Below are 25,761 nucleotides of genomic sequence, written 5' to 3'. Positions count from 1 at the left end.
GGTGCCAGGGCCAAGACCTGCTTCTGCAGTTCCAGCTGTGGCTCTTTTTCTGGTGCTGCTGTGCTAATAATAATAATAATAATAATAATAATAATAATAATAATTATTTATTTATACCCCACCCATTTGGCTGTTTCCCCAGCCACTCTGGGGCAGCTCCGAATCGAGTGTTAAAAACAATACAGCACTAAATCTTAAAAACTTCCCTAAACAGGGCTGCCTTCAGATGTCTTTTAAAGAGAAGAGAGCGGCTTACTGTATTTTTCGCCCTATAAGACGCACCTTTTCCCCTCCAAAAATGAAGGGGAAATGTGTGTGCGTCCTATGGGGCGAATGCAGGCTTTCGCTGAAGCCTGGAGAGCGAGGGGGGTCAGTGCGCACCGACCCCTCTCGCTCTCCGGGCTTCAGGAAGCTATCCGCTAGCCGTGGAAGACCCAGCTCTCCCAGGGCTAGCGGAGACCCTGCCGGCACCCAGAAGCTTGGGGCGCGCTGAGCTCCGCATGCCCCAAGCTTCGGCATTAGCGCAGCGCTCCGCTAGCCCTGGGAGAGCCGCACGGCTCTCCCACGGCTAGTGGAGACCTTGCCGGCACCCAGAAGTTTGGGGCGCGCTGTGCTCCGCACGCCCCAAGCTTCGGGCTTAGCACAGTGCACCTGGGGGAAAAAATAATCCCCCCCCAAAAAAACTAGGTGCGTCCTATGGGCCGGTGCGTCCTATGGGGTGAAAAATACGGTATTTCCTTCACATCTGGTGGGAGGGCGTTCAACAGGGCAGGCGCCACCACCGAGAAGGCCCTCTGCCTGCTTCCCTATAGCTTCGCTTCTCGCAATGAGGGAACTGCCAGAAGACCCTCGGCACTGGACCTCAGTGTCTGGGCTGGACGATGGGGGTGGAGACGCTCTTTCAGGTCTACTGGGCTGAGGCTGTTTAGGGCTTTCAAGGTCAGCACCAACACTTTGAATTGTGCTCGGAAACGTCCTGGGAGCCAATGCAGATCTCTCAGGACCGGTGTTATGTGGTCCCGGCGGCTGCTCCCAGTCACCAGTCTGGATGCTGCATTCTGGATTAATTGCAGCAGCCTTGACGGAGGGACTCCTCCAGCTCCTGCTCCCAGGGGGTGCAGCGTGGAACTAAGTGCAGGAGCAGAGCGGCTGCTTGACATGCAGAAGCCCTTTCCCGTCAGCCTCTCCCAGCCAAGCTCTGGCTCCTTGGACGACTCCTGCCTGGCAGCGTAGGCAGCAGCAGGCCGTAGGGACCAACGCCCTTTCTTGGCAGAAAGCAAACCGATTCCTCACTGAAAACCTGCACAGGGAAAAGTCTGCTGAAGCACAGAGGTCCTCTTGCTTGCCTGAGCCCAGGAGGAGGCAAGGGCACGGCCAACCCAGGACTTGGCAAGAATGCAAACGCTCCCCTCTTGTGTCAAGAGTCGCTTTCAGGTACCTAAGGGCTTATTGGAGCGAAGGAGGGGGCTGCCTGCCACACAGAGGTCTCTCTTTGAAACCCCCACCCCCCAAGCAGGATTTATTTGGCATAGAACCAGGTCACTGGATTCTCCTTGCCAGTCCGGAGGATTTGAATTTGGGCCTGGGGTGCAAGCGAGCCACGGCCTCTTCATCCCCAAGAGTGCATGTGCAGGGGGAGAGCATGTTGAGAGGAGGGGCCTCTGCCCATTGCGCCTACTTCCTCCCCCCCCCCAAGTGAATGCCACAGGTTTGGGGGCCCAGCTCATTCTGGCGACCAGATGCAGGAGCCCTGAGACAGACGGGAAACGGAGGTTGTGGACAAGGAACCAGGATTTATTGAAACCACAGTAGCAGCAACAGCAGCAGCAGCAGCGAGCTGGCCAAGTCCCCACCTCCTCAGGGGCAGGAGGTGGCCCTGTGTGCGAAACCACCACCACCAAAGCCCAAAGGAAAAACCTTCTGAGAAATCCCCAAAGGCGGAAAAGCAGCCCCGTCGGCTCCAGTCCTGGCGGTGGGGGGTGGGCCGCCTGGGCAAAGGATGCTGTGGGGGGCGGGTTTCGGGCCCTTCCCCGTGCAAAGCAGCCAACCCCCTTCCTCCTCCCTGCGCCAAGTGGGGCCTGAAGCCAAGGCCAGCAGGGTGGCAAGGCAGGTGCCTGGGGAAGGGGCAGTGAGGGAGAGCCCCACCGCCTCCCCCCAGGCTGCTGCCCCTGAGCGCTGCAGGCCAGGGTCCCACTGAGCTCCCAAGGCCCCCACCCCCAAACGACTCCCTGGTTCCCTGCTGGCTCCCAGCCGGTGGAGGCAGCAGCGAGAGGGAGGAAGGAGGAGCTGGGCAGCCAAGGGAGGGGGGGGCTGCAGACATCAACCCCAGTGAAGTGTGGGCTGCTGAGCCCCCCCCAGGAGAGTCCATTGGTGGGGGAGCCTTCCAGTGCCAGTCAAGGGGCCACCTGCTTGCTTGCCCCCCAATCCAGGCCTCCACAAAGACAGAGAGAGGTGGCCTTTGCAGCAGGATCCCCAAGGGAAAGGGCCCTGGATGCGGGCGAGGAGCAGCGCTGGGAAGGCCGCCTCTGCCCCCTCCTGCCATGCCAGCCCTGCCCATCGTCAGCCTCGCGGTGGCTCTTCTCGGCCTTCTGCCGGCCTCGGGTCCTCCGGGGTCGTCCTCTCCCTGCACCCCAGCCTTGCCGGTGCTCACTGGGGGCTGCGGTACCTCATCCTGAGGAAGCGCTCCCGGACGCTCTGCTCGCTGTTCTGCACCACCTGGTTGAGCCAGATCACGCGGCTGCCGGCGATGGCCTCCTTCAGCTTCCACTTCGAGAGCATCACTTGCCCGGGGGCCTGCCCTACCTGGGGCCCCGTCAGGAGCACGTAGCAGGCGTGGCGGCTCCGCTCAAAGAGCACCCCTGGAAGTGAAAGAGGGTGAAGGATTGGGGGTAGGCAGCAGCGGCAGCGGCAGCCTCCTCCTCCTCGAAGCCGCCCCGCCAGCATGAGGAGGCCCCTGACTGTCAGGAGTGTGTGCAGGAGCCAGGCCCTGTGACCAATAGGACTCTGCAGGACTGGGGCCTTCCTAAGTTTGTTCGGAAGAGGCAAGGCGCGACCACACAGGTGAGGCCGACTGGTAACTCACAGCACCTGGTGGCAAAAGCCGGGAAGGGATATAAGGTCAGCATTTCCCTTCGGTTTTTTGCCACAGCAACACGCTTACTGCCTTGCTGCGTTTGGCTTCTTGACTCCTTGCTTCCGGATCCTGGGACCATTGGCTTCCTGACTCCTGGCTTCCTGACCCTCAGACCCTTGACTTCCTGAATCCTGGCTTCTGGACACCCATTCCTGCTCCCATCCCGCCATCTTGCCCCCGGTCCTGACATCCCCTGCCGGGACTTCGATCGCCCGTGAACCGGACTGTGACACCGACTTACCCTCAAAGGCCACGATGTGCTCCGTGACGTTGCTCGTCTCCAGGAGGACATTGGGCAAGGCGGGGTGGAACAGGTACAGTTGCTGCTGGGCGCCGTCCCAGGACCCCTGGTGCCAAGAGAGAAGAGAGCTGCAGCCCAGGCACCAGGCAAGGGCAAACTGCGCAGAGCAGGCCCCGCCAGCAAGGCCCCCCATAACACACGGAGGCAGCACATTCCCTGCATGAAATGTGTGCTGGCGAGGTTGTGGCAATTAGGGAAGGCGATTCTGTTATGCGGTGGCAGAGGAGAGGGGCAGGGGCACCGGGGCAACCCTGTGCCAGTGTGACCGTTGCCCCAGGCACACAAAGCCAGATCTGTGGGGAGGCTGGCGTTCTCCAACTGCATGCAAAGTCCACTCTTTTGCCCAACGTGGGGCTCAAACCGATGACCGTGTGATTAGGAGTCTCAGGCTTTACCAATTGAGCTAGAGATTCCTAAAGGCAAATTCCATTCTGCTACCCCCCCCCCCGTCCAAAGCCAGCTGGCAGAAGGAACAGTTTCTTTGCATTCCCTTCCTGCTACAGCATGCCACCCTCCACTCACCGTTCCGTTTGCGTCCCTCTGGTACTGGCCCCAGAAGAGGAAGACCGATCTGCGGTCGAGGGTGGACGGGGTGGCCGGCCGGGGGCTGTCGGCGCCTGAGAGCAGCTGCAGGCCGGCCTCCCACTCGATGTCGCCGGAGGTGCCTTCCATGACCATGACCTGCGGGGAAGAGGCCCGCCTTAGAGGGTGCTGCCTTCTCAGGTCCTCAGCGCTCTTCTCTGCAGCCCCTGCCCCCAAGCAGGCTGCCCTCTGCAGCCCCTGCTCCGGGTGCTTCTGCCACGGGGTGATGGGCGAGGCAAAGGCTCTCAGCACCCAGAAGCTGCTCCAGGGCAGGCCAGGACCAAGCCTAACCATCACACCTATAAAATGCACACCTGTCTATAACTTCGGATCTGATTAAGCGGACCCTCCTTCACCAGATTTGCTCATCTTTAAGGAGCCACCAAAGTCCTGAGGGTGGGAGGTGGCACTTTTGAGGGGGTGACTCTCTCTCTGAAGGAGCAGGTACGCGACTTGGGGTCCTCCTGGGTGCACTGCTGTCACTTGGGGCCTCCTTCAGCTTTGGCACTGGGACAGCCTAAACTCTGTCATCTGTCCTCCTGTAACCTCCAGGTTAGGTTACTGCAATGCGGCAGACCTGCGACTGCCTCTGAAGCAGCTTTGGAAACTTCAGCTGGTGCAGAATTCAGTGGCCACGATGCTCAGCAGGGCAAGGCGGTCTGAGCATGTATTGCCAACTCTGGCCCAACTGCACTGGCTGCCAATCAGTTTTGGGGCCCAATTCAAAGGACTGGTTTAAAAGCCTTCAATGCCCCAAGCGACCCTGCGACTGTCACCCCAGGCCCTTCTTTCTGTGCCCCACGCCCCTACTTCACAAGAGGTCTGGAGGGTGGCAACACAAGGACAGTCCTTTTTCGCGGTGTCTTCCGTTTGTGGGATGTTCTCGCCAGAAAGGCTTGCCTGGCGCCTGCTTCATGTGTCTTTCGGCACCAGGCAAAAACATTCCTCTATGGCCTTTTTAATTGGGGGGGGGGCAGGGCCCCAGGGGGGGCAGAAGGCATTATTCTTGCTTGCTACTGTGCTGTGCATTTTTATGAAGATGATTTTCTTGTTTATGCCCTGCCCACCTGGCTGGTTTCCCCAGCCACTCTGGGCAGCTTCCAGCAAAATAAAAAATAATAATAAAATGCCAGACATTAAAAACTTTCCTGATCAGGGCTGTTCTTTTTCCCCCGGTAAACCACCCTGTGACCCTCAGGTGAAGGCGGCATTTGAATTTAATTGATAAAAGAAACGAATCATAAAACTCTTCCTTTGCTGCAAGGGACTCCATGTGGCTGTGGGCCTTTAAACAAACCTTCTTCCTGGAAGAGTCTCTGCTCATAACGATAACGTCGACCTCGTCTGGCCTGTAGGCTCCAAGCACAGGTTCGCTGCAAGAGGGAGATGAGGAGCTGAATGAGCCGTTCCCAGCAGCCCTGACCGGCACACTGGACCTCTCCCTCCTCCACCCCACCCTTCCAGAAAAGGGGGAAGAAATCGTTGGTTAAAGAGGGAAGCGGAGAAAGGGATTTATCTCCAGAAAGCTGTGGGGAAGCCCCCGCTCCCTTCCCAGTTGCATAAGCCCTTCTCTTCCCTTGGGCATTCTGCCTGCGCTCAGGAGCACTCTTGGCAAATTCCTCTGGGCTACGAAGTCCACCTGTAATTACCGTATTTTTCACTCTATAAGACGCAACAGACCACAAGACACACCTAGTTTTTGGAGGAGGAAAACAAGAAAAAAAATATTCTGAATCTCAGAAGCCAGAACAGCAAGAGGGATTGCTGTGCAGTGAAAGCAGCGCTCCCTCTTGCTGTTCTGGCTTCTGGGATAGCTGCGCAGCCTGCATTCGCTCCATAAGACGCACACACATTTCCCCTTACTTTTTAGGAGGGAAAAAGTGAGTCTTATAGAGCAAAAAATACGGTAATTGCTCAGAGCCTCACACATGGCAAAACTACCGGCTGGTCTGCCCTCCTTTTCCCTCTCCCTCCCGTGCAAAGTCACAGCTCAGGCCTCTCTCCCTGCGCCACGGAGGACGAGGCACAAGCCAGAGTCGGACCTCGCAGGTCATGGTTGTTGGCAGAAGCTGGCACCCCTTACCTTAGGATGTGGGGTGTCTCTGTGACCCACATCGAGCCCAAGTGCTGCCCGTCCACCAGCTCAATCATGTTCGATCTTGAAACCAGAAAATCGGCGCTCGAAGACACAGGCATCTTTGTCAGGTAGTGGATTTCTCCCGTGCTAAACAGGGAGGGACCAAGAGCGCTGGTCATTGCTCAGCTGGGCCTGCAGGGGGCACTTGTGCCAGCTGACACCAATGAGGGCAAGAGGAGGCTGGCGGGGGGAGACTCCCATTGCTCTCCTGACCCCCCAGAAGACGGGCTCTTCTGACAAAGGGAAAGAAGCACCTTCTTCTCTGTAGAACTTACAACAACCATGCGAGGTGGGCCAGTATTTCTGTATTACAGGTGGGGGCTTCCCAGTGCTTTTTTTCTGGGGGTACGCATACCCCTAAACATTTTGTGAATCTAACATAAGAAGATACTTAAAAAATTAGTTTCTCCTCTAGCACGGTGCATCATCAGTTCCGTTGCTCCCTCCGATGGCAACCTTGTTTCCTGTCATGGCATTTCCTGAGTCTCAGACGGAAGCGAGTGACGTCACAAGCATGCGCAGAAGTGGCAAATTGCGATTCGCGAATGCACAGACACGGGTTGCGTTCTGCTCATGTTGTGAACGGGCCTCCGGAACGGATCCCGTTTGCAACCAGAGGTACCACCTTACTTTTGTCCCTTTACTGTATTTATTTTTCCCAGTTTGAACTATAAAATGGTGGTTTTCTTGAGTCAAAATGAGAGTACCCATAAACATTTTTAAAGAAACAAAGCACTGGGGCTTCCTAATACAAGGTCACCAACTGAACTGGCAACTTTTTGGCTCACAGCAACACCACCTCTCTCTCTCAACCCCACTTGCTGCTCTCAGACGTGGCCCTTCCTATGAACTGAGTTCTTCCCAAGTTCCCACCCGGCTTGCTCTGAACGCTACTGTCAGGGGTTCAGGAGCAGAGGCGAGGGAAAGGGAGGAAACAGAGAGCGAGGGGGAGGAGTCCGAAGAAAAGATGAGTGATGACGACGATCCGAGATCTCCGAGTCTTTCCAGTGAATCAGAAGATTCACAGAAAGGAGCGCCAGTGGCCAGAGCAAGGGGGGAGCCTAGGGGGACACCCCAGGAAGAAGGGTCCAGAGGGGGTTCAGAGAGCAGCAGTTGGAAATCGGGGCCAGCGTCCCCAACAGAGCGCAGTGGAGAGGAAGGGCGCCAAGTATCGAGCTCTGGCAGCTCGCAGCAGGGGGGAGGGCATGAGTCAGGAGTGGCCACACCTCCATCGGGGAGCGAAGAAACGGTCAAGCGGAAAGTGGAAGGTTGGGCACGCGCGCCAAGTTCAAATGCACAGGAAGGCGGCGCAGTAAGCAGCCCGGAAAGGGAGCCAGGTCCTAAAGCCCGACGCAAGGAGACAGAAGGGCCCCGGGGGGTCAGCGTCAGAAGAGTCCAGGAAGGAAGAGACCACGGGGGGCAGAGGGCCCCAGAGAAGAACGGTCAGGCGGAAAAGGTGGAGTAAGGCTAGGGTATTAAGTTGGTGTACAAGGGGCGGAGACTCAGACGGAGCTTCGCCGGTCTAGCTTATAAGACGTAGAGCTGCACGCGGCAGCTTGAGAATGGAAACTGTAACTCAATAAAGACTTTTATAAAGTGAACGCTGGCTAGCGTGATCCTGTGTGAGCTAGGATCTGGGAGCAGCTCTGACAGCTACGTATTCTCCCCAGGCCTCCCAATGGTCAACCCTGCCTCCCGCCGCTGCTGGAAGTCCTACAAGCGGTACCTGAGCAAGGTGATTTGGCGCGTGGCGCTGTCGATCGCCATCTCCCAGAGTGGATCTTCCGTCAGACCAGAGCTGCTGTGGGCAGGAGAGATGAACGCCATCTGGCACAGCGCTTTCAGAGAGTAGGCGTAAAGGGCCTTTGCTGAGGGAGGAAGGGAGTTGGGTGAGCCAAGCAGCAGCGTCTTCGCCAGACTCCAAAGATTGTCTCAGGACAGCCCTTCTCCATAGAGGACCCCGCCCTCGGGAGGGACCCCTGGGCCAAGACTCCGGAGGGGGAAGGACTCACCTGTGTACAGCAGCACGTAGTGGGAGCCCTTCGGAGTGACTTGCATGAGGTGGCCGACTCTTCCCGGAAGATGCAAGGTCCCAACGGATCCAATGTGGGTGCCATGTTTCCCTGAATAGAAGTGGGCTTGAATCTGCAGAGCAAACGAAGGCCATGGGATTCTCACGCCTGGGGAGGAAGCTGAGCTATCCTGCCGCCGCCACTGCCAGCCCAGTCTTAAAGAGGCTTGCATGGCAATGCTGAAGAAATGCCAAGTTTCCTCGCTATAGTTATCTATAGTTATTTAAGCTCACCTCCTCTCCCGTCTCAGTGAAGACCAAAAGGTCAGAAGTGCTGTCTCCGTCGACATCTGGGATCTTCAGCAATGGACTCAGCACTGTCGAATTAGGCCCGAGGTCGGCAGCCTCATTCCAGAGAGTCTGGCCTGAGGAATAAGAAGGAAGCAAGGGCCTCGTGGGGTGAGGGGAGGAAGGGGACAAAGAACCACAGTTCCCAGCATTTTGGGGGCCTTGGCCATGGCAGCCAATTCACACTCCCGGCCACAACTCTGCCTTTCCTTCCCTCTTGCCCACTTTCTGTTTGGAACACAGAATATGGGCTAGAATAGAAATGATAATAATAATTTTTTATTTATGCCCCGCCCTTCCCGGTTCAGAAAACCGGGCTCAGAGTGGCCAACAACAAATTTAAAACAATTGATGCAACAAAAAACAGCATAAAAGACAGTATAAAACGTGGATAGCAATAAATTCAGAAATCCAAAAATCAATTTAAGGGGAAAACCCATCCAATAAACATTAGATGATCACCAGGGCTAGCTGGCTAAATTAGTCCTATTTGGGCCAGGGAGGAGAAGACAGGAGCTCCAATGCTCTCCTGGCTTTGGCGTAAAGGTGGACGGCAGCGGAGCAGCCTCTGGCACCCAATCGCAGAGCGGAGCTCACGGAATTAGACTCAAGTGGCCACTCAGTCGCTGATCCCTCCTGGGGCTGATCCAGCAGGCAGCTCTCGTCTGTCTGAGCAGAACGGAATCTCACTGTTGCTGCCCAGAACAAAGCTGTGTCCAGTTAACTTAGCGCCAGCCCACTTGCAGGATGCAAAGGTGCCCAATCAGTGGGATGGGTGTGTTACGATATGGATGCAATGCAGCAGCGAGCTGCAGCTAGCTGGAAAGCAAAACATGATGGGAATGTTGGGACTGTTCCGTGGGAACAGAGGGACAGTCTATTCACAGTGCTGAGCAGCGGATTTAGCTCAGAGTGTAATTTGACCTGTACAGGAAGTACAGGAGGTGGAGTTTGTTTCTCCGCTGATGGAGTTTGAAGAGAGCAGACGTGTTTCTCTGTAATGCTGCAAAGACAGAAATAAAGGCATGTAAATACATTTCTGTCTATCTCTTTCCCCTGCTGGGGGGGGGGGCAGGGAAGAGTGGTGTGTTCTTGTCACGCTTGAGGAGGCTCGCCGATCGTGACCTAGCCTGGATCCTGCTCGGGAATGCAGACAGGGAGGTCAACAGGAGATCAAGCCGGGTGCCTGGAGAGTGGCCAGTTTCTCCTGAGAGGCAAGATTTCCTGACAGGGTGCTCTTCACACCTTCATGAGAATGGACACCCCCCCCCCATATGGGAAATGCACCCGGAAGACAAAAGGTATTGAGGAGCTAGTGACACAGAGCCCTTCCTGCCTCCTCTGTTCCATCCCCCTCCCTCGCTCTTGTTCAGTTTTTTGATGGTGTGAGAACAGTCTTTAATGTCCTGGGAACATTGGGAGAAGCCCCACATGCAGCTCCCTTAATCAGCTGTGGAGGACGGGTTACGATATTCCATTCCACCTTAAGAGGAACAGGCATGACTGTTGTGTGTCACATGCCTGTTTACATTCCAGCACAGCCTGCTGGGAACTTCCGTTGTGTGTTTAGCTTTTGCTTATGCTGTTTGCTTGGACATGAAGGGGAGCAGACATGTTTTTTCTCTGTCCTGATGCTGAATAAAATGCCTGTAAATACGCTTTACACAGCCTCTCTCTGCCCTTCCGTTGCGAAGAGTTCTTATCTCTGCTGGCTTGCATGGCCAGCTTCTGAAGCTCGGGTCGCAGTTACATGCTGATCCAAGGACCAGAGTTCGCTCGGCTGCCGGCCGGTGGGCTGGAGCCAGCTGGGGGCCTGCCAATTGCCCCCGTTCCCTTGGACGCATCCCAAAATAATGCTGGGTACCTTCTTTGCTGTTGGACATTGTTTTGAGAAAGTGAGGCATTGGGAGGGGGTGGCTATCTATAAATGGGAGAGTTTGGGCAGTTTTTCTGAAGCTCGTGCACGGACTGATCGGCTGCAGGGCCCTGCAAACTGAGGCTACCTGGGGGAGTCGCTTCGCCGCTTCTTGAGGGTTTCCAAGTGGCAGATTGAAGTGCATGCTTGCTATTTATATACAGTGGTACCTCGGGATACATACGCTTCAGGTTACAGACTCCGCTAACCCAGAAATAGTGCTTCAGGTTAAGAACTTTGCTTCAGGATGAGAACAGAAATCGTGCTCTGGTGGCATGGCAGCAGCAGGAGGCCCCATTAGCTAAAGTGGTATCTCAGGTTAAGAACAGTTTCAGGTTAAGAACGGACCTCCGGAGCGAATGAAGTATTTAACCCGAGGTACCACTGTATTAGGGACGCGGGTAGCGCTGTGGGTAAAACCTCAGCGCCTAGGACTTGCCGATCGCATGGTCGGCGGTTCGAATCCCCGCGGCGAGGTGTGCTCCCGTCGTTCGGTCCCAGCGCCTGCCAACCTAGCAGTTCGAAAGCACCCCTGGGTGCAAGTAGATAAATAGGGCCCGCTTACCAGCGGGAAGGTAAACGGCGTTCCGTGTGCTGCGCTGGCTCGCCAGATGCAGCTTGTCACGCTGGCCACGTGACCCGGAAGTGTCTGCGGACAGCACTGGCTCCCGGCCTCTAGAGTGAGATGAGCGCACAACCCTAGAGTCTGGCAAGACTGGCCCGTACGGGCAGGGGTACCTTTACCTTTTACCACTATATTGCTTGCTGTTTTAGAACAATTTTTTAAAATCTTCTCACTCGCTTGCGTATTTTGTATTGCTCATGAATCTCATTTGAAAGAAACCACCTTGCCTTTGGCAAGACCACCCCCAACCCCCTCATCGCGCCAGGAAGGTTGCCTGCATGCCTCTTGCCGTGACGCTCTGGGCAAGGGGCTGCTGGACACCTGCCTACCTGTCTCCAGGTCGATGGCTGCCAGGATGTCCGGCTCCCCTACAATGAGGCAGGCTGGGGTGTGATCCTGCTCCCCGGAGCAGTCCATCAGCAGGAGCTCTTGGGCGACAGGCCTCTGCCAGAGCGTGCTGCCGTTGGTGCCCGAATGAGCGGCCAGGAAGGCACAGGGGGAGGCCAAGCCTGGAGGAAGAGGAGCAGCCCATTCAGCCCCTGCGGCCTCCTCCCCTCTCTCCCCCAAGGAGCAGCCTCTGCAGAGCCGCCCAAGCCCAGGAACCCTCACCTTGGCTGGCGCAAGAGCTGTTTGTGCTGTTGCTGCCGGCACTGGCAGCCTTGAAGGCAAAGAGGACATCCTGGACCCGGTCCTTGTTGACGTCCTGCAAGGCCAGGAACGCGTAGGTTGCTGCAAAGAGGCCAGAATGGGGGGCTTCAGCGATGGGCCGCAAGCACCCATGGGCCCCCAGGAGCGGCTGCGGCCCCTGCGCCCACGCACTCACCTGCGTCCTCGTAAGTTCTGCTCCACATCCTTTGGGAAATGGGCCTCACTGGGCACGGGATGATAAAGGAGAAGGCAAACACCACCGTGAGGCACAGGAAGAGGGAGAGGAAGAAGGCTGCTGTGCGCCATCGCGAGAGCCGCTTCAGCTTCTTGGGGGCTGCTTCCTTCTGGGTGCAGTTGGCCAGGCCCTCGGGACCCTTGCCCTCCTCGTTCTTCAGCGGGTGGATCTCGGCTTCCAGGTCTTTGTTCTCCATCCTAGCTGGCTCTTTGGGGAAGGAGCTCGGATCCTGCTGCACACAAGGGGGCCTGGATCAGGCCAAACAAATGCTGCCCTGGCCCAGACCCACAGCGGCCAACCCAACGCCTGCGGGGAACCTGCAAGCAGGACAACAGCCCTCTTGCCTTGCCCAGCAAACAGCGTTCAGAGCGGTGCTTTCATTGCTACAGTTTGTGGGGTTCGCACAGAATTCATTTGTGCACAGTTGTTTTTTAATTAATTAATAATTATAATTAATATAATTAATAATTATAATACATAATTAATACAATTATATTAGATAGATAATTTATTACGGTCAAAGACCAGCTTGCACAACACAAATAAAAACAGCGTTCATAAAGATAAAATATACAATCAGAGCAGATTGCAGCAAAAGCTCATGAGTTGAAATTGAGATACATACATACACCCGTACAACCATATGGGCTACCATAGAAATTGACCCTGAGGCACCCCAAAGGGCAACTTCGGCATTTCCCTAGTAAGCTATTTTATTCTAGAGCATGAGCTGTGCCTACAAATAATATATTTATATTTAATATAATTAATAAAATAATTAATAATTATAGTCGTCATATGGGTTGAAATAGTTAATAACAGTCATCGCGGCAATAGTGGTGAAATGATAATATGGTCTCTGCTGCTCGAGGCGGCTCAGTCATGCCTAGCCGCCCCCAGCAGCGTCCTCCTCCTCCAGGAACGGGCCCAATCCTCTGCCGCCGACGGAGCCCCCGGATCGGGACCGCGGAGGCACCGGGGGGCGTCCCGGGCTGGGAGTGTCGCGCCCGGAGGAGGCGGGCTCCTTGCGGCGGGGGGGGGGAATTCTTCCGCCTCCGCCCCCCCGGGCCCTGCAGGCCTTCGGACTACGACTCCCATGATCCCCCTGTGGGGCCGGCCTGCCGGGGCTGCTGGGAGCTGTAGTCCGGAGCCCGGAAGGCGAAAGGGGCGCCCAGGCGGAGCCGGGCCCGGAGCCCCTCGGCAGCCTCGACGGCGCCCTCCCTCCGCCTCCACGCCCGGGGTTCCTTCCAGCGCCCCCTGCCCCGCTCCTGGTGGCGCTTTGCACATGCCCAGGGGCGCCGTCACGGCTTACCTCGGGGGGCGCAGGCGCTCCTTCCGACCGGTCCGGCCGAGGGGCGGGGCCTGGCGAGCGCCGGAAGAGCGCATGCGCCTCGCTCCGGCGCCTGGCGAGGGGGGCGGGGCTGAGGCGCACTGACGTCACGAGAGCGCCGGCTACGTCTCGCGTGACGCTATTTCCGCGCCGGAAGTCGGGTCAGCGTGAGGGGAATCGCGATGGCGAGGTTGGAGGTGCTGCGCGGCGGGCGATGCCTCCTCCGCCTCCTGGTCCGCCCGGGAGCCGCGGCGGCGGCGGGAGCAGGTGAGGGAGGCCGGGCCCTGGCGAGGCCCCAGGAGGCGGCGGCGGCAGCTGCCTCCCTGGGCGCCGCGTGACCTCGCGACCCCCGCCCCCTCTGACCCCGCAGGCCGCGCCATGCCCGTCCCCGCCGCGGATCTGGTCCGGGGAGCCCCGGGGGCGGCGTCACAAGAAAAAGACGTCTAATTCAGGGGATGCCAACGCTTTTTTGGCCGTGCCCCACCTAAGCATCTCTCAAATCCTGATCCCCGTTTAATTATTCTTCTCCTCATTATTATTCAAAAAGTGAATTCCTGTTCACGCGGAGGAAGCCTAAAAGGCCATTCACTGTTAATACAGTGGTACCTCGGGTTACAGATGTTTCAGGTTACAGACTCTGCTAACCCAAAAATAGTACCTCGGCTGAACAACTTTGCCTCAGGATGAGAACAGAAATTGCTTGGTGGCAGCGGGACGCCACATTAGCTAAAGTGGTACCTCAGATTAAGAACAGTTTCACGTTAGGAACAGACCTCCAGAACGAATTAAGTTCTTAACCCAAGGTACCACTGTAACTCTTTCTTGAATTGCTACCCTTAAAAATCAATTATCTCCCATGGGGTGTGTACCCCACGTTGGGAACCACAGTTCGAATTCTCTTATGGGGTACGTCTAGAGAAAGCAGAGGCCAACCAGTGTATATTGAGAATCAAAGCAGCTAGTAAGCCTGATCTTCGTTAACAGAGAATAAACTGTTGCAACAGAGTTCCCTCCCTCCTTGCAAGGAGACAAGAGAGACCCAGAACAATGGCGCACAGGACTCTATAAAGACTTTTGAAATAGCCCACCCTGTAGTCCAAGATCACCCCCGAAAACATCATACATACATCACAGAAGGAGGCGGTCTGCAGCAGAAATTTGAGAGTATTGCTTCTCTCCTGTCTGCCAGGATACCTGATAATGTCTTACTTGATTGCTTTTTCTGGACAGTCTGTCCATTCTTTTGTGATGGTAAATACTCAGTTCCTGAATCCCCTACACGTATTGATAGTGTGCTCAGCTTAACAAATACTTGCCAGACTGTATTTGCAGGGAGGTGTAAGCAGCCCCTACAGTCCAAAGACCATTGGAAAGCCGCTCCCATTTCCTTCCTCCTTACAGAGAAATATTTGAGGTCAATTTGGGAGAGTCAAAATGGCTTCAGGATTGCTCTCCAGTACCATTTCAGACATGTGGAGTATATACTTAAGTATGTGCATTTGCCTTGTACATTTATGAACATTTATTCTATATTGGAGACCTTAGAATTCTTATAACAGCAGGTAGCATCCTCTAAAGCTCTGCGTTCAGAAGGGTCCCTGGCCCACCACCCAATGCTTCTTCCGTTTCAGGTCCAAGGGCCGTACTCCTGCCCCGACCGGCCCCTCCGCTGCTGCCTCCAGGGCTGAGCTGGGCGTCCAGGAAGAGTTACAGCTCGCAAGCTGCCCAGAGTGACGAGGAGGCCCCTCCGCTGCATCGACTGACCAGCAACCCCGAGGCAGTCCCAGGTCAGGCTCCCTCTCCCTTGGAGGCAAGCCACGCCCTGTCCTGGGCCCTGCTGTGGGGGGCAAGGGGGCAACCCTTTGCCGAGAACAGCAGCAGCAGCAGCACTTTCCTCTCCGTCTTGCAGGTTCTGCCTCCAGGCACGAGTTTCAAGCAGAGACCAAGGAGCTGCTGGATATCGTCGCCCGCTCTCTCTACTCGGAGAAGGAGGTAGGCTGGCTGCTCCTGCCCTGGTGCATCCCAAGGGTCCTTTTGCAGGGCTGCAGCCAGCGCCTGCCACTGGCCATGCCTTCTGAGCTGGCTTGACTCTAACTACTCGTTGGGGGATTCTGAGCCCTGGTAGTGGCTGCCACCTTAATTTGAAGCAACTTCCCAAATGCAAACATTTGGAGGGCATCGCTGCACCCCTTCTGCAGTGGGTTCTGCAGCCGTCCTTGTACCTCTTAGGGAATATGGCTGGTGTAGCGCCTTGCCCAACATGTCTTTCCTCAAAGCTGCATACTCCATAGTCCGTGGAGTTTCCCTGAAGCCCTCCAACTCCTGGAAACTGCAAGGACCAGAACAGGCTCCCAGGAAAGGGAGTGAGTTGAAAGGCTTGAGGAGTCAGATCAGGCAGTGCAGTGTGCTTGCAAATCCAGGGTAGCTCCAACAAATATTTCATGTTGGTGACACACTTTTTAGATGTGCATCATTTCACGACAGAGCAATTCAGTTTTACTAGCAAACCGGAGGTTAAACTAACCCCTTTCCAGCTCTGGGATGAGTGTAGGAAGCATTCACGTGACATATCTTCTTCTTTTTCTTTGGCGATCCCTCGTAGCTTGTCTTCCATAAACACGGTTTTAACAATGAGTCCGTAAGGGACTGTGGAGGCCAATGCTGGATCCTTACGTCCTTCCACAGTGGGGACATTGGATTCTGGGTGGGAGTTGATCACGGAGTGGATTTGCCAAGCATGCCTTCCTCTTAGCTCATTTCTCCCTTGTGTCTTGAGTTCGAGTGTCTTCAAAGCCCATGACACCTTTGATAAAGGCTGTTCTCCTGTTGAAGCACTCGCAGGCAAGGGTTTCCCAATCGTGGGTGTTTATACTACATTTTTAAAGATTTGCCTTGAGACAGTCTTTAAACCTCTTTTGTTGACCACCAGCATTACTGCAGCTGACACACTAACGTTTCACGACACACTGTTTGGAAAGCTCTGCTCTAGGCGATGCCTGCGGCTACAGTGTGTGGAGTCTCCCCTGCCTTTGGCTAGTGGGGGTGGAAGGCATGACCCGCTTCCATCTGGGATGGGGCGCTGCTCCACACTCGAGAGCCACTCCCCTGCTGTCTCTGTGGTGCCCATTTGCATCAGTGTGGCCTCTCCCTGCAGGTCTTTATCCGAGAGCTGATCTCCAACTGCAGTGATGCTTTAGAAAAATTGCGCCACAAGCTGATGTCCAAAGGGGAGATCCTGCCAGAACTGGAAATCCACCTTGAGACAGACTCCAAACAAGGAACCATCACCATCCAGGTACTGCTGCCAAGTGGATGACTTGCGCTAGAACTCCCCAGACTTCTCTATTTGTTCCTACTCCTTGGCCAGGGCTGCCAAGGAAGGTCTCTGGACCGGAGATATTTTGCTGCCTCTGGCCCAAGGGGGACTGGTGTGGGGATTCTGCCTAGCTTGAGACGTGGCCTTGGCCACAGCTACCCAATGAGCTTGGTGTCTGGTGGGATTTGGCCCTGACTTAACTTCTGACCTTGGGCTGGACCCCATAGACCAACCTTCTGGTGCTTTGCTCAGATCAGAGCCGATCTTTCATAAACAGATAGAAACAACACGGATGCGGAATGTCTCTCTTGCCCGAGTCTGTGCAGATGGGGGAGCATTGCCCTCCCTATCCCAAAGTAGGGGCCAGGACATGACACAGATGTCTTTGCCATTCTCTTCCCTGCAGGACACAGGCATCGGGATGACCCAGGAGGAGCTAATCTCTAATCTTGGGACCATCGCCAGGTCTGGCTCCAAGGTAATGGGGCAGGAGGGTTTTGGGCAGCGGGCGCAGGCTCTGGGGGTGCAGCTAGGCTTGCCACAGTTCCAGGGCGGAGCAGTCCCTGAGGCTACAAGGAGAGGGGGCACTGGCACCTGGCATGTTTGTGACCCCCCTTTGAGTTGTTGGGAAGTGGCTAGACATCTGTCAGGGCAGCCTGGCTGCAAGCAAGGGGCTTTGTGTTCACAGGCCTTCCTGGACACGTTGCGGAACCAGGCGGAAGCCGGCAGCAGGATCATTGGCCAGTTTGGAGTGGGCTTCTACTCGGCCTTCATGGTGGCGGATCGGGTGGAAGTTTTCTCACAGTCAGCAGAGCCAGGCAGCCCTGGGTACTGCTGGCACTCGGATGGGTAAGTGGTGCTCCCGAGGGACCTGGGCAGCAGGCAGGAGGAAGTGTATGGTGCGGGCAGAAATCTTGGATTTTTAAAAATTTAAATCAGATTTTTTCAATTTAAATTGGATTTTTAAAATAAAATGCTTTTGGAAGAAAAAATCTTTCTAAAGATAGTATTCTATTTAAGTTGCATTATAGTCCAAAGGCTACTCATCAGTATTTCATGTGTGCTAAAACTCAGTCTAGTGTTGTTTTTTTCTTTAAAAAAATTGTTTAACCACATCAGTTAACAAACATGGATATGTATACTGTAACGTTATTGTTTTAGTTAAATAAGTTGTTCAAATTGTTATTAAGGAAATGGTTTTCTAATCCTAGTTCTGGGACATTTGAGATCTCGGAAGCCTCTGGAGTTCAAACAGGGACGAAAATAATTCTCCACCTCAAGGAAGACTGCAAGGAGTTCGCCAACGAGGAGCGTGTCAAAGGTGATCGCCCTGCGCCTGGGTGGGGTTCCCCAGGGTGGCCTTGTGGGGGTTGGCTTGGGGAGTGTGTGTCTGTGAGCGGGGAGAAAGGTTTTGCACCTACAAGCTCCCAGTTTCGGTCTCTGGCAGCATCTCCTGTGAAGACCAGGACTCCAAAGAGCTGCCACCCAAAGCGGGCAGTTATTGGCTGAAGTTGGACCATTGGCATGGCATGGATTCGCTGTCACTGGCTTCTGGGCTTGTTAAGTGCCAGGTTGAGAAGCGGGGGCTGGGGGGGGGACTTTCTGACCCCTTCCAGCCCTCCATGTGTAACATACCTGTGGTGGACCTCAATGTGCTCACGGTTCTGCATTCCAGGATCTCCACAGCACCCAGCGCTGCCTTTCCTTTCCTTGTGGGCTGGTCCACCGTGTTTCTGGGCTCCCCTTGGGTGGGTGGGCCAGTGGGCACCTCTGGAGTTCGGGTGTCTTAGAGCTGTTGACTAAGGTTTATCATCAAACCCCTTTCTTCCTTCCACTAGAGGTCATCACAAAGTACAGCAACTTTGTTGGCTACCCCCTCTTCCTCAACGGTCGACGTGTCAACGCTATGCAGGTAAGGCGGCTGCAGACTTGCGCTTCTTGGGCCCCAAACATGCAGAATAATAATAATAATTTTTATTTATACCCCGCCCTCCCCAGCCAAGACCGGGCTCAGGGCAGCTAACACCAGGTATAAAAGCAATTGATTAAAATACAACTTAAAAGCAAGATTAAAGTACAACATTAAAATGAAGCCTCACGGTCCTCTTCCGCCCTGCTCAGAACAAGGTGTTGGTCAGGAGGAGCCGGCTCTTAGGAAAGGCTCTGGGCCCGGAAGCCCTGCCTGGGATTTTGCCTTCGCCCTGGGCTTTGTGGGGGTCCTGTGCAAGTGGCTCTGAGGAGCAGCCCCCCCCCCCTCTGGAGCACAGGGGCAACATTTGCTCTCTCCTGTGAGTTGCCAGAAGGACAGCGGAGGATGCTTCTCAATGCTGGGTCCTCTTCCCATGGCCTTTTAATTTCAGGGTGGGGTAGTGGCTTGGAGAAGGTTGCCAATGCCCTCCTAGTCCCACGCTTGGTCCGCTTTGGGGGCAGGAGAATTATTCTGGGCTCCTCTTTGCTATTCTGCCTGGAGCCTGAGGGTGTTTTGGGCTTGCCTCTGGACCAAACTCCTTCTGGCAGCAATGGCATTGGCTGTCCTCTGTCCTTGTGCCCTCTGAATGCCTCAGCAGCCTCTGCCCCCCTGTTCCCCCTCCCTCTGCGCAGGCCCTCTGGACCCTGGACCCAAAGGACATTGGGGACTGGCAGCACAAAGAGTTCTACCGCTTCATTGCTCAGGCCTACGACGAGCCACGCTACATCCTGCATTACAAGACAGACGCGCCTCTCAATATCCGCAGCATCTTCTATGTCCCAGAGGCGGTAAGGGCCCTGGGGGTACCCCCCTGCCTTCCAGAGGCACTGAGGGGTGGTCTGCAGGAGGGGGGCAGCCCCACCCCAGGAGAGGTTGAGCCGGGTCCCTCCTCCCTGGCAGAACAGCCAGTTTCAACCTGGGCAACCCAGTCAGATGGGTGGGGTAGAAAGAGTATCACCATTATTATGACTTCCTGTGCCTCTAGAAGCCCTCCATGTTTGACGTCAGCCGGGAGCTGGGCTCCAGCGTCGCTCTCTACAGCCGCAAGGTCCTTATCCTGACCAAAGCCACAGACATCTTGCCGAAATGGCTCCGCTTCCTGAAAGGTAGCCACCCTCCCCTTCGCAGGTGCCCTGGGGCGGGCAGGGGGGTTGCTTCTGGGCAACAGCTCCCCCTTGCCCCCTCCTCCCCCTGACGCTGCCCCTCCCTCTGTTTGGTGCAGGAGTCGTGGACAGCGAAGATCTCCCTCTGAACCTCAGCCGGGAGCTGCTCCAGGAGAGCGCACTCGTCAGGTGAGCTACCTGCGGGCCGTGCCCGTGTGTGTCCCTCCAGCCCTGGGGCTTTCCTGGAAGCGATTCTGCCGTGGCCTCCAAGGGGGCACGTGAGGCTCCGCTCACTGATCCACCTTCCCCCAAGGCAGGCTGTTGGTCTGCCCTGCCCAGTGTCGGCTGCTCTGACTGGCAGTGGCCCTCCAAGGTTCCCCTTGTTGCGATTCACAGAATGCTGTGTGCAAGTCTGCAGGCTTGAGTTTGCTAGCTGATGCAGCTGGGTGATGCAATCAGCCTGCAATACTTTCTATGCAAGTGCTGGGTCAGAATGACTTGGCAGTAGTGTGCTGTCAGTTGATTGGCTGTCATTGGTTTAAAAGGGAAACCTGTCCAGCAGTAAAGGTGGTGGTGCAGAGGAGTGTGGTCAGAGAGAGAGATAGATAGAAAGGTCTTCCTGTTTGTCTTAAGGTGCAGCCAGGTACTCTGACTATATGAACTGCTTGTGTATTATAGCCTGTAGATATTTGTATATATAGCTCACAATAAATATACTGCACCGAAGAACCTGGAACTCTGAGCATTTCTGCTAAAGCACCACGGAGAATTCACGACACCCCTTTCCTTTTTTTTTGGACAAAGTAATAATAAAAAATAAGAATAAACATGTGCACCCCACCACTGAGACCATTCTATTGTAACTATCCAACCTCCCAAAATTTCAACACCTCTTGCGATGGTTTGACTTTCCGTTCTAACAGTACAAATTATACAAACACCCTCCATATCTCCTCAGAGTCATTTCTCCTGAGCATTCCCTATCTTACCTTAATGGCACATGGTAGTGTATCATTAATAGCTATATCCCACACCTCTTTATACCATTCTTCTATTTTATATTCTGTTTGCCCCTTCCACTTCCTAGCTGTAATAACTTGCGCAGCTGTCAATAAATTTGTGAGCAAGTCCTTCATTGCCTGCAATCCTTCCACCCCCATCGTAAATTGATAACAGGGCTACTTCTGGACTTTCGGTCAGCTTTAACCCAGGGATTTCCGTTACCTCCTTAGACACCCTTTGCCAGAAAAAATGAGTCCCCCTTTCCTGCCTGCTCCTTTGGGCTGGGTCCTGGCAACCTTCTCCTGCAGGCCTGCTCCCTTCTTGGTCACCAGAGGGCAGGGATTGGGGCCCTCCCAGTGTTGCTGTGACTCCTGCTCCCATTAGCCCGGGCACCTGTTGTGGCTAATGCCAGGAATTGGGATCCCAGCAGGCAGAGCTGTGATTGGTCGAATGCTTTTGGGAGGCTTCTTGGTCACAGAGCAATGCCAACTTCTTCTTTTTTAATAAATATAAATTTTTATTAGTTTTTAAACATATCATTTTCAACAGTAATTAAACATACTTTTACATCTTATTCAATTTTTTTTACTTCCATCAGTCCTGTCTGAAAATTTTCCAATCTAATCTCATAGTATGCATTTCTTATTACATTTCAAACTCATAACCAATATCTCTATCTTTTTCTGCTTTGTAATACTTCGTATATTTCTCCTTACAAAACTTCTTGTAGTCCTACTAGCCTGATTTTTTGGTTACAATTGCTCTTCAAATAGTCCATATGGTTCTTCCAATCTTCTGTAAATCTCTGGTCCTGCAGGTTTTGAATCCTTCCTGTCATTTTGTCCAATTCTGCATAGTCCATTAATTTTGCCTGCCGTTGTTCTTTCATCGGAATTTCTTCAGAGCAATGCCAACTTCACTTAGATTGCACATGGCACCTAGGCAAATCTTTTGGTGAAGGGGGGAAAGAATAGAAACCCTCCTCCCAGCCAGAGGTGCTTCAGCCCATCACTGTCTGCAGTCTTTCCTCTGCTGCCTCTCCTGCCCCTCCTTTAATCTTTGGGGCTTCCTGGCACTTATCTCTCCCCCCCCCAGTCTCTCTGATGTTGGGTGTTGTCCTGCAGGAAGCTCCGGGGAGTCTTGCAGCAGAGGCTGATCAAGTTCTTCATTGAGCAGAGCAAGAAGGACCCCGAGAAGTACGCCAAGTTCTTCGAGGACTACGGGCTCTTCATGCGCGAGGGGATTGTCACCATCGCCGAGCAGGATGTCAAGGTGTGTTGAGATGGTGGGCGAGGTTTATTCTTGCCAGGTATCCAGAGGGAGGTGGGAAACCGGGTGTGATGCCACCTACTTCATTTATTTCATAAAATTTGATTGTAAAACACACCCTCGAAGCAGTTTACTTGGGCAGCGGACGCCCTGGTGAAGGGTGAGGTGTCTGCCTCCTTTGCCCTCTGACTGACTGGACTCTCCTTCGCAGGAAGACATAGCAAAGCTGCTTCGCTATGAGTCCTCGGCGCTGCCCGCTGGCCAGCTGACCAGCCTCTCGGACTACGCCGGCCGCATGCAGGCTGGCAGCCGGAACATCTACTACCTGTGCTCTCCCAACCGCCACCTGGCCGAGCACTCGCCCTACTACGAAGCCATGAAGAAGAAGGACGTGGAGGTGAGCAGGAGAAGCAAAGCCCCAGCCGGGGCCTGTGGGAGCCGCTTTCCCAGCAAGTGCTTTGGGGTTGGGCACCGGGAGCAGAGGAGGAAGCCCTGTGCCCGTGGTGGTGGTGGTCATTCCTCCCTTCCTTGGAACTGAGGACCCCCCCCCCCATTTGGGCCCCGCAGGTGCTCTTCTGCTACGAGCAGTTTGATGAACTGACCCTCCTGCACCTCCGGGAGTTTGACAAGAAGAAGCTGATGTCTGTGGAGACGGATATCGTCGTCGACCACTACAAGGAGGAGAAGTTTGAGGAGAAGCACCCAGGTGGGCTTCTGCTCTGTGGCGGGAAGAGGGTGTGAGCCCTTTTCAAGCAGAGTTGGCTTCCTAGCTTGGAGGAGGTGGGGAATCACTCATCTTGGAGGGGTGGGAATACCCCAGGAGGCGTCCCAGAGGCTGACCTCTTGTCAGCACTCCCCACCCTCTCAGGAAGGACTTTGTGGCTGTGGCTGAGGGGTTTCTCTCCTATTCCCCTGCCCTGATCCATCCCACTGTGTTCCTCCTCCTCCTCCTCCTCCTCCTGCAGCAGAAGAGTCTCTGAGTGCCTCGGTTGCAGAGGAGCTCCTGGCCTGGATGAGGAATGCACTTGGCCCACGGGTTGCTGCCATCAAGGTGAGGGTCCAGGGCGGGGGGGGGCAGGTGGGCAAGTAATAATTATAATTTCAGTTTTTATACCCTGCCCATCTTGTTCGGTTTCTCCAGCCACCCTGGGTGGCTTACAGCACATGAAACATTGTAAAACATCAGACACAAAACATTTCTCGATACAGGGCTGCCTTCAGATGTCTCCTAAAAGTCAGATAGTTGTTTAATTCCTTGACATCTGGTGGGAGGGTGTTCCACAGGGCAGGTGCCACCACTGAGAAGGCCCTCTTCCTGGTTCCCTGTAACCTCACTTCTCGCAGGGAGGGAACCGCCAGAAGGCCCTCGGAGCTAGACCTCAGTGAATGATGGGGGTGGAGACGCTCCTTCTGCAGCCACAGTGTGACCTGTCAGGATGGTGATGCCTGTTTGTGTGAAGGGCTGAGAGCATAAATGACTGGAAAGGGCTGTTGTTCTGGGCAAACCCATGTACCGGCCTGCCATTTCCTCTCAGCAGCCGGGGGGTTGGCTTGCTTCCTGGGGCCTGGTGGGGAGGCAGGAGGGGCTGCTAGCCTTGACCTCACCCCCCTCCTTTCTGCTGCCGTACAGGTGACTCCCCGCCTGGAGATGCACCCGGCCATGATCACCGTGCTGGAGATGGGTGCTGCCCGCCACTTCCTACGGATGCAGCAGCTGGCCAAGACCACCGAGGAGCGAGCTCAGATCCTTCAGCCCACGCTGGAGATCAATACTGGGTATTGGATTTGGGGGTGGGCAGGGGGACAGGCAGAGCTGGACCTGGGGGAGGGGGAATCCCTGGACGTGATGCACTGGGGACTGCATTGTCGCCCTCACATCCTGCTTTCGATGCCTCCCTTTGGGACCTCTGCAAGGGCTCTCCTTGAGGAGGGCAGAGGGGCTGGGCACAGGTGGAGAGGGGGCTTCGGGGAAGGAAGCCCATGCGCTCTGCCTGCTGCAGCGCTCAAGCTGCTCCTTCGTCTTCCTTTGCTAGGCACGCTCTGATCAAGAAGCTCAACCAGCTCCGTTCCAGCCAGCCAGATCTGGCCCTTATGCTGCTTGACCAGGTGAGCTGGCTTCTGCTTTCTCCTTAGGGGAGAAGCCTAGGCACACAGAGGGGCACATGGACTGCCAGCATCTCGTCGTGCCCTCAGGAGAGCAGTGGAAAGGGGTGGGGGAGGCATCCAGTGCCTTTGCAATGTCTGGAGCTGAAATAACTGGCACCTGCACAAGCAGGGAATAGTGTAACCCCCTGCCAGCCCCACATGGATTTCTTGGGGCCTCTCTGAGAGCATTTGAGGGGTGGGCAGAAGAATCATAGAATTATAGTTGGAAGGGGCCAAGCGGATCATGTAGTCCAACCCCCTAGGAGAGCAGCTACTGAGGGAAATGCGCCCCTCCTGTTGTGTTTTCCTTGCCCACTCCTGGCTGGCATTCAGAGCAGAATCCCACCTCTGTCCATTGGTGCTCCTGCTATACCCTGGGACACAGTAAGCCAAGGTAGCCCCCCTCTACCCTGACCAGCTTCATTGTTCCTTCCTTCACTGACAGATCTACGACAACGCCATGATAGCAGCAGGCCTGAATGATGACCCCCGGCCGATGGTGAACCGGCTGAACGAGCTCCTTGCCAAAGCCCTGGAGAAGCACTGAGAGTCCTGCCTGGAGCAGAGCTGGGGCAGTCCTGCCTGTCTTCAGAGAGGTTCTTGGCCTGGCTTGCCTGCTCTTTTGGCAGGCTCTTGGCCTGGGCTCCCACATCCGGATCTTGGCCCATTGGAAAGAGCAGAGGGGCCAGAGTTGAGCCACCTGGAGCCACTGTCCTTTATTTCAAAACATGTGTTTGCGCAGCCGGCTGTCAGGGTGTGTGTTTCTGGACTTGCCTGCAGGCTGCGTGTGTTGGCAGTACCTCTAAGTAAAGACTTTTTAACCCCCAGTTCTGAAATGTATCGCCCTGCTTTTATTCTGAGCCTGTCTTCGAGTGGGTGGTTCTTGGATCCCTTCTACAATGCGCATGGGAAGAGTGGCTCTGCAATGTTCACAAAACGTACTGGCAATTAAGGCCAAGTGCTTCTAAGCATGCTCAGAGCTCCCCCCCCCCCATGGCAGATTCAAGGAGCCGATCTTTTCCTGCAGCAGTGAGTTCCGCAGACTTAGGTTGGAAGGTCAAACAAGAGTACAGCCAAGAAATTGAAGCAAAGCAGCAGCCAAGAGGCCTGATCTTTATTGTTGCAACAAGGCTCCCAGCTACAACACAGAAGCAGAAATAAGCCCAGATCAATGGGTTACATCTGTATTTCAAAGTTTTCCATAATACATCTCAGAATGCATCATCAAGACATCATAGATATGTCAGAAAAGGTGTGGTCTCGGGTAGAACCTGAGATCCAGGCATGCCCCTGTCACTCAAATGTAGTCTCTTACACTTACTCCATCACAGTACAAAGGAAAGCATTTACAGTTTCCAGGTCCCGGAGTCAAGTCAAATACACCTCTTTGTCTTGACCATCCCACTAAGGGGTGGGTAGTAGGCATTGTGATTGAGATGGCGATCTGTCTGACACTCTCGGGGCAGGATATCACCCTTACACCTCACTTCCCTGGATCCTAAATGCCATTGGAACTGAGAAGATTGATATGAGTGATTTCCTATGAATTTCATTCTCTCATTGATCCACTACATGGATACAGTTATCATCGAATTGCTACATTTGGTATTGACACTTTCCCTGTTTTCCTTTGTTGGAGTCTCAGGCTCCTGAGCTGAGCTCCCTTTGCTGATGCAATCAATGCCTTTGCAG

At 54.7% G+C, this 25,761-nt stretch overlaps 2 protein-coding genes across 5 annotated transcripts; one reads left to right on the top strand and one right to left on the bottom strand.

The window, feature by feature from the left end:
- Positions 1-1,773: 1,773 nt before the first annotated feature.
- On the bottom strand, positions 1,774-13,389 carry FAM234A (family with sequence similarity 234 member A). The gene is made up of 12 exons (XM_083474629.1): positions 13,248-13,389; positions 11,876-12,164; positions 11,662-11,781; positions 11,382-11,561; positions 8,459-8,589; positions 8,166-8,298; positions 7,880-8,021; positions 6,100-6,240; positions 5,314-5,389; positions 3,957-4,115; positions 3,375-3,480; positions 1,774-2,858 (listed from the first exon to the last, which is right to left on the bottom strand). Exons 2-12 carry the CDS (start codon positions 12,129-12,131, stop codon positions 2,647-2,649), a joined length of 1,656 nt encoding a protein of 551 aa, XP_083330755.1. The 5' UTR covers positions 12,132-12,164; positions 13,248-13,389; the 3' UTR covers positions 1,774-2,646.
- TRAP1 (TNF receptor associated protein 1) lies at positions 13,369-24,896 on the top strand. 4 transcript variants are annotated; one of them, XR_014518968.1, is made up of 19 exons: positions 13,374-13,532; positions 14,897-15,052; positions 15,175-15,257; positions 16,420-16,560; positions 16,988-17,059; positions 17,270-17,430; positions 17,793-17,902; positions 18,420-18,493; positions 19,183-19,338; positions 19,536-19,656; positions 19,773-19,842; positions 21,780-21,927; positions 22,136-22,321; positions 22,492-22,630; positions 22,893-22,975; positions 23,555-23,700; positions 23,958-24,030; positions 24,515-24,799; positions 24,850-24,896. XR_014518968.1 is itself a non-coding variant. In XM_083474628.1 (18 exons), exons 1-18 carry the CDS (start codon positions 13,448-13,450, stop codon positions 24,614-24,616), a joined length of 2,106 nt encoding a protein of 701 aa, XP_083330754.1. In that variant the 5' UTR covers positions 13,369-13,447; the 3' UTR covers positions 24,617-24,896. The 4 variants fall into 4 exon arrangements, 2 of the variants coding, with proteins under 2 accessions (XP_083330754.1, XP_083330753.1); XR_014518969.1 differs by having other exon boundaries at positions 13,389-13,532; positions 22,890-22,975; XM_083474628.1 differs by having other exon boundaries at positions 13,369-13,532; positions 24,515-24,896.
- Positions 24,897-25,761: the final 865 nt, after the last annotated feature.

Source organism: Podarcis liolepis (genome assembly GCF_965112155.1).
Source record: "Podarcis liolepis genome assembly, chromosome: 14".
Taxonomy (NCBI): Eukaryota; Metazoa; Chordata; class Lepidosauria; order Squamata; family Lacertidae; genus Podarcis; species Podarcis liolepis.
The sequence above is the reverse complement of the archived record's forward strand: the minus strand, read 5'-3'. Positions and strand labels throughout refer to the sequence as shown.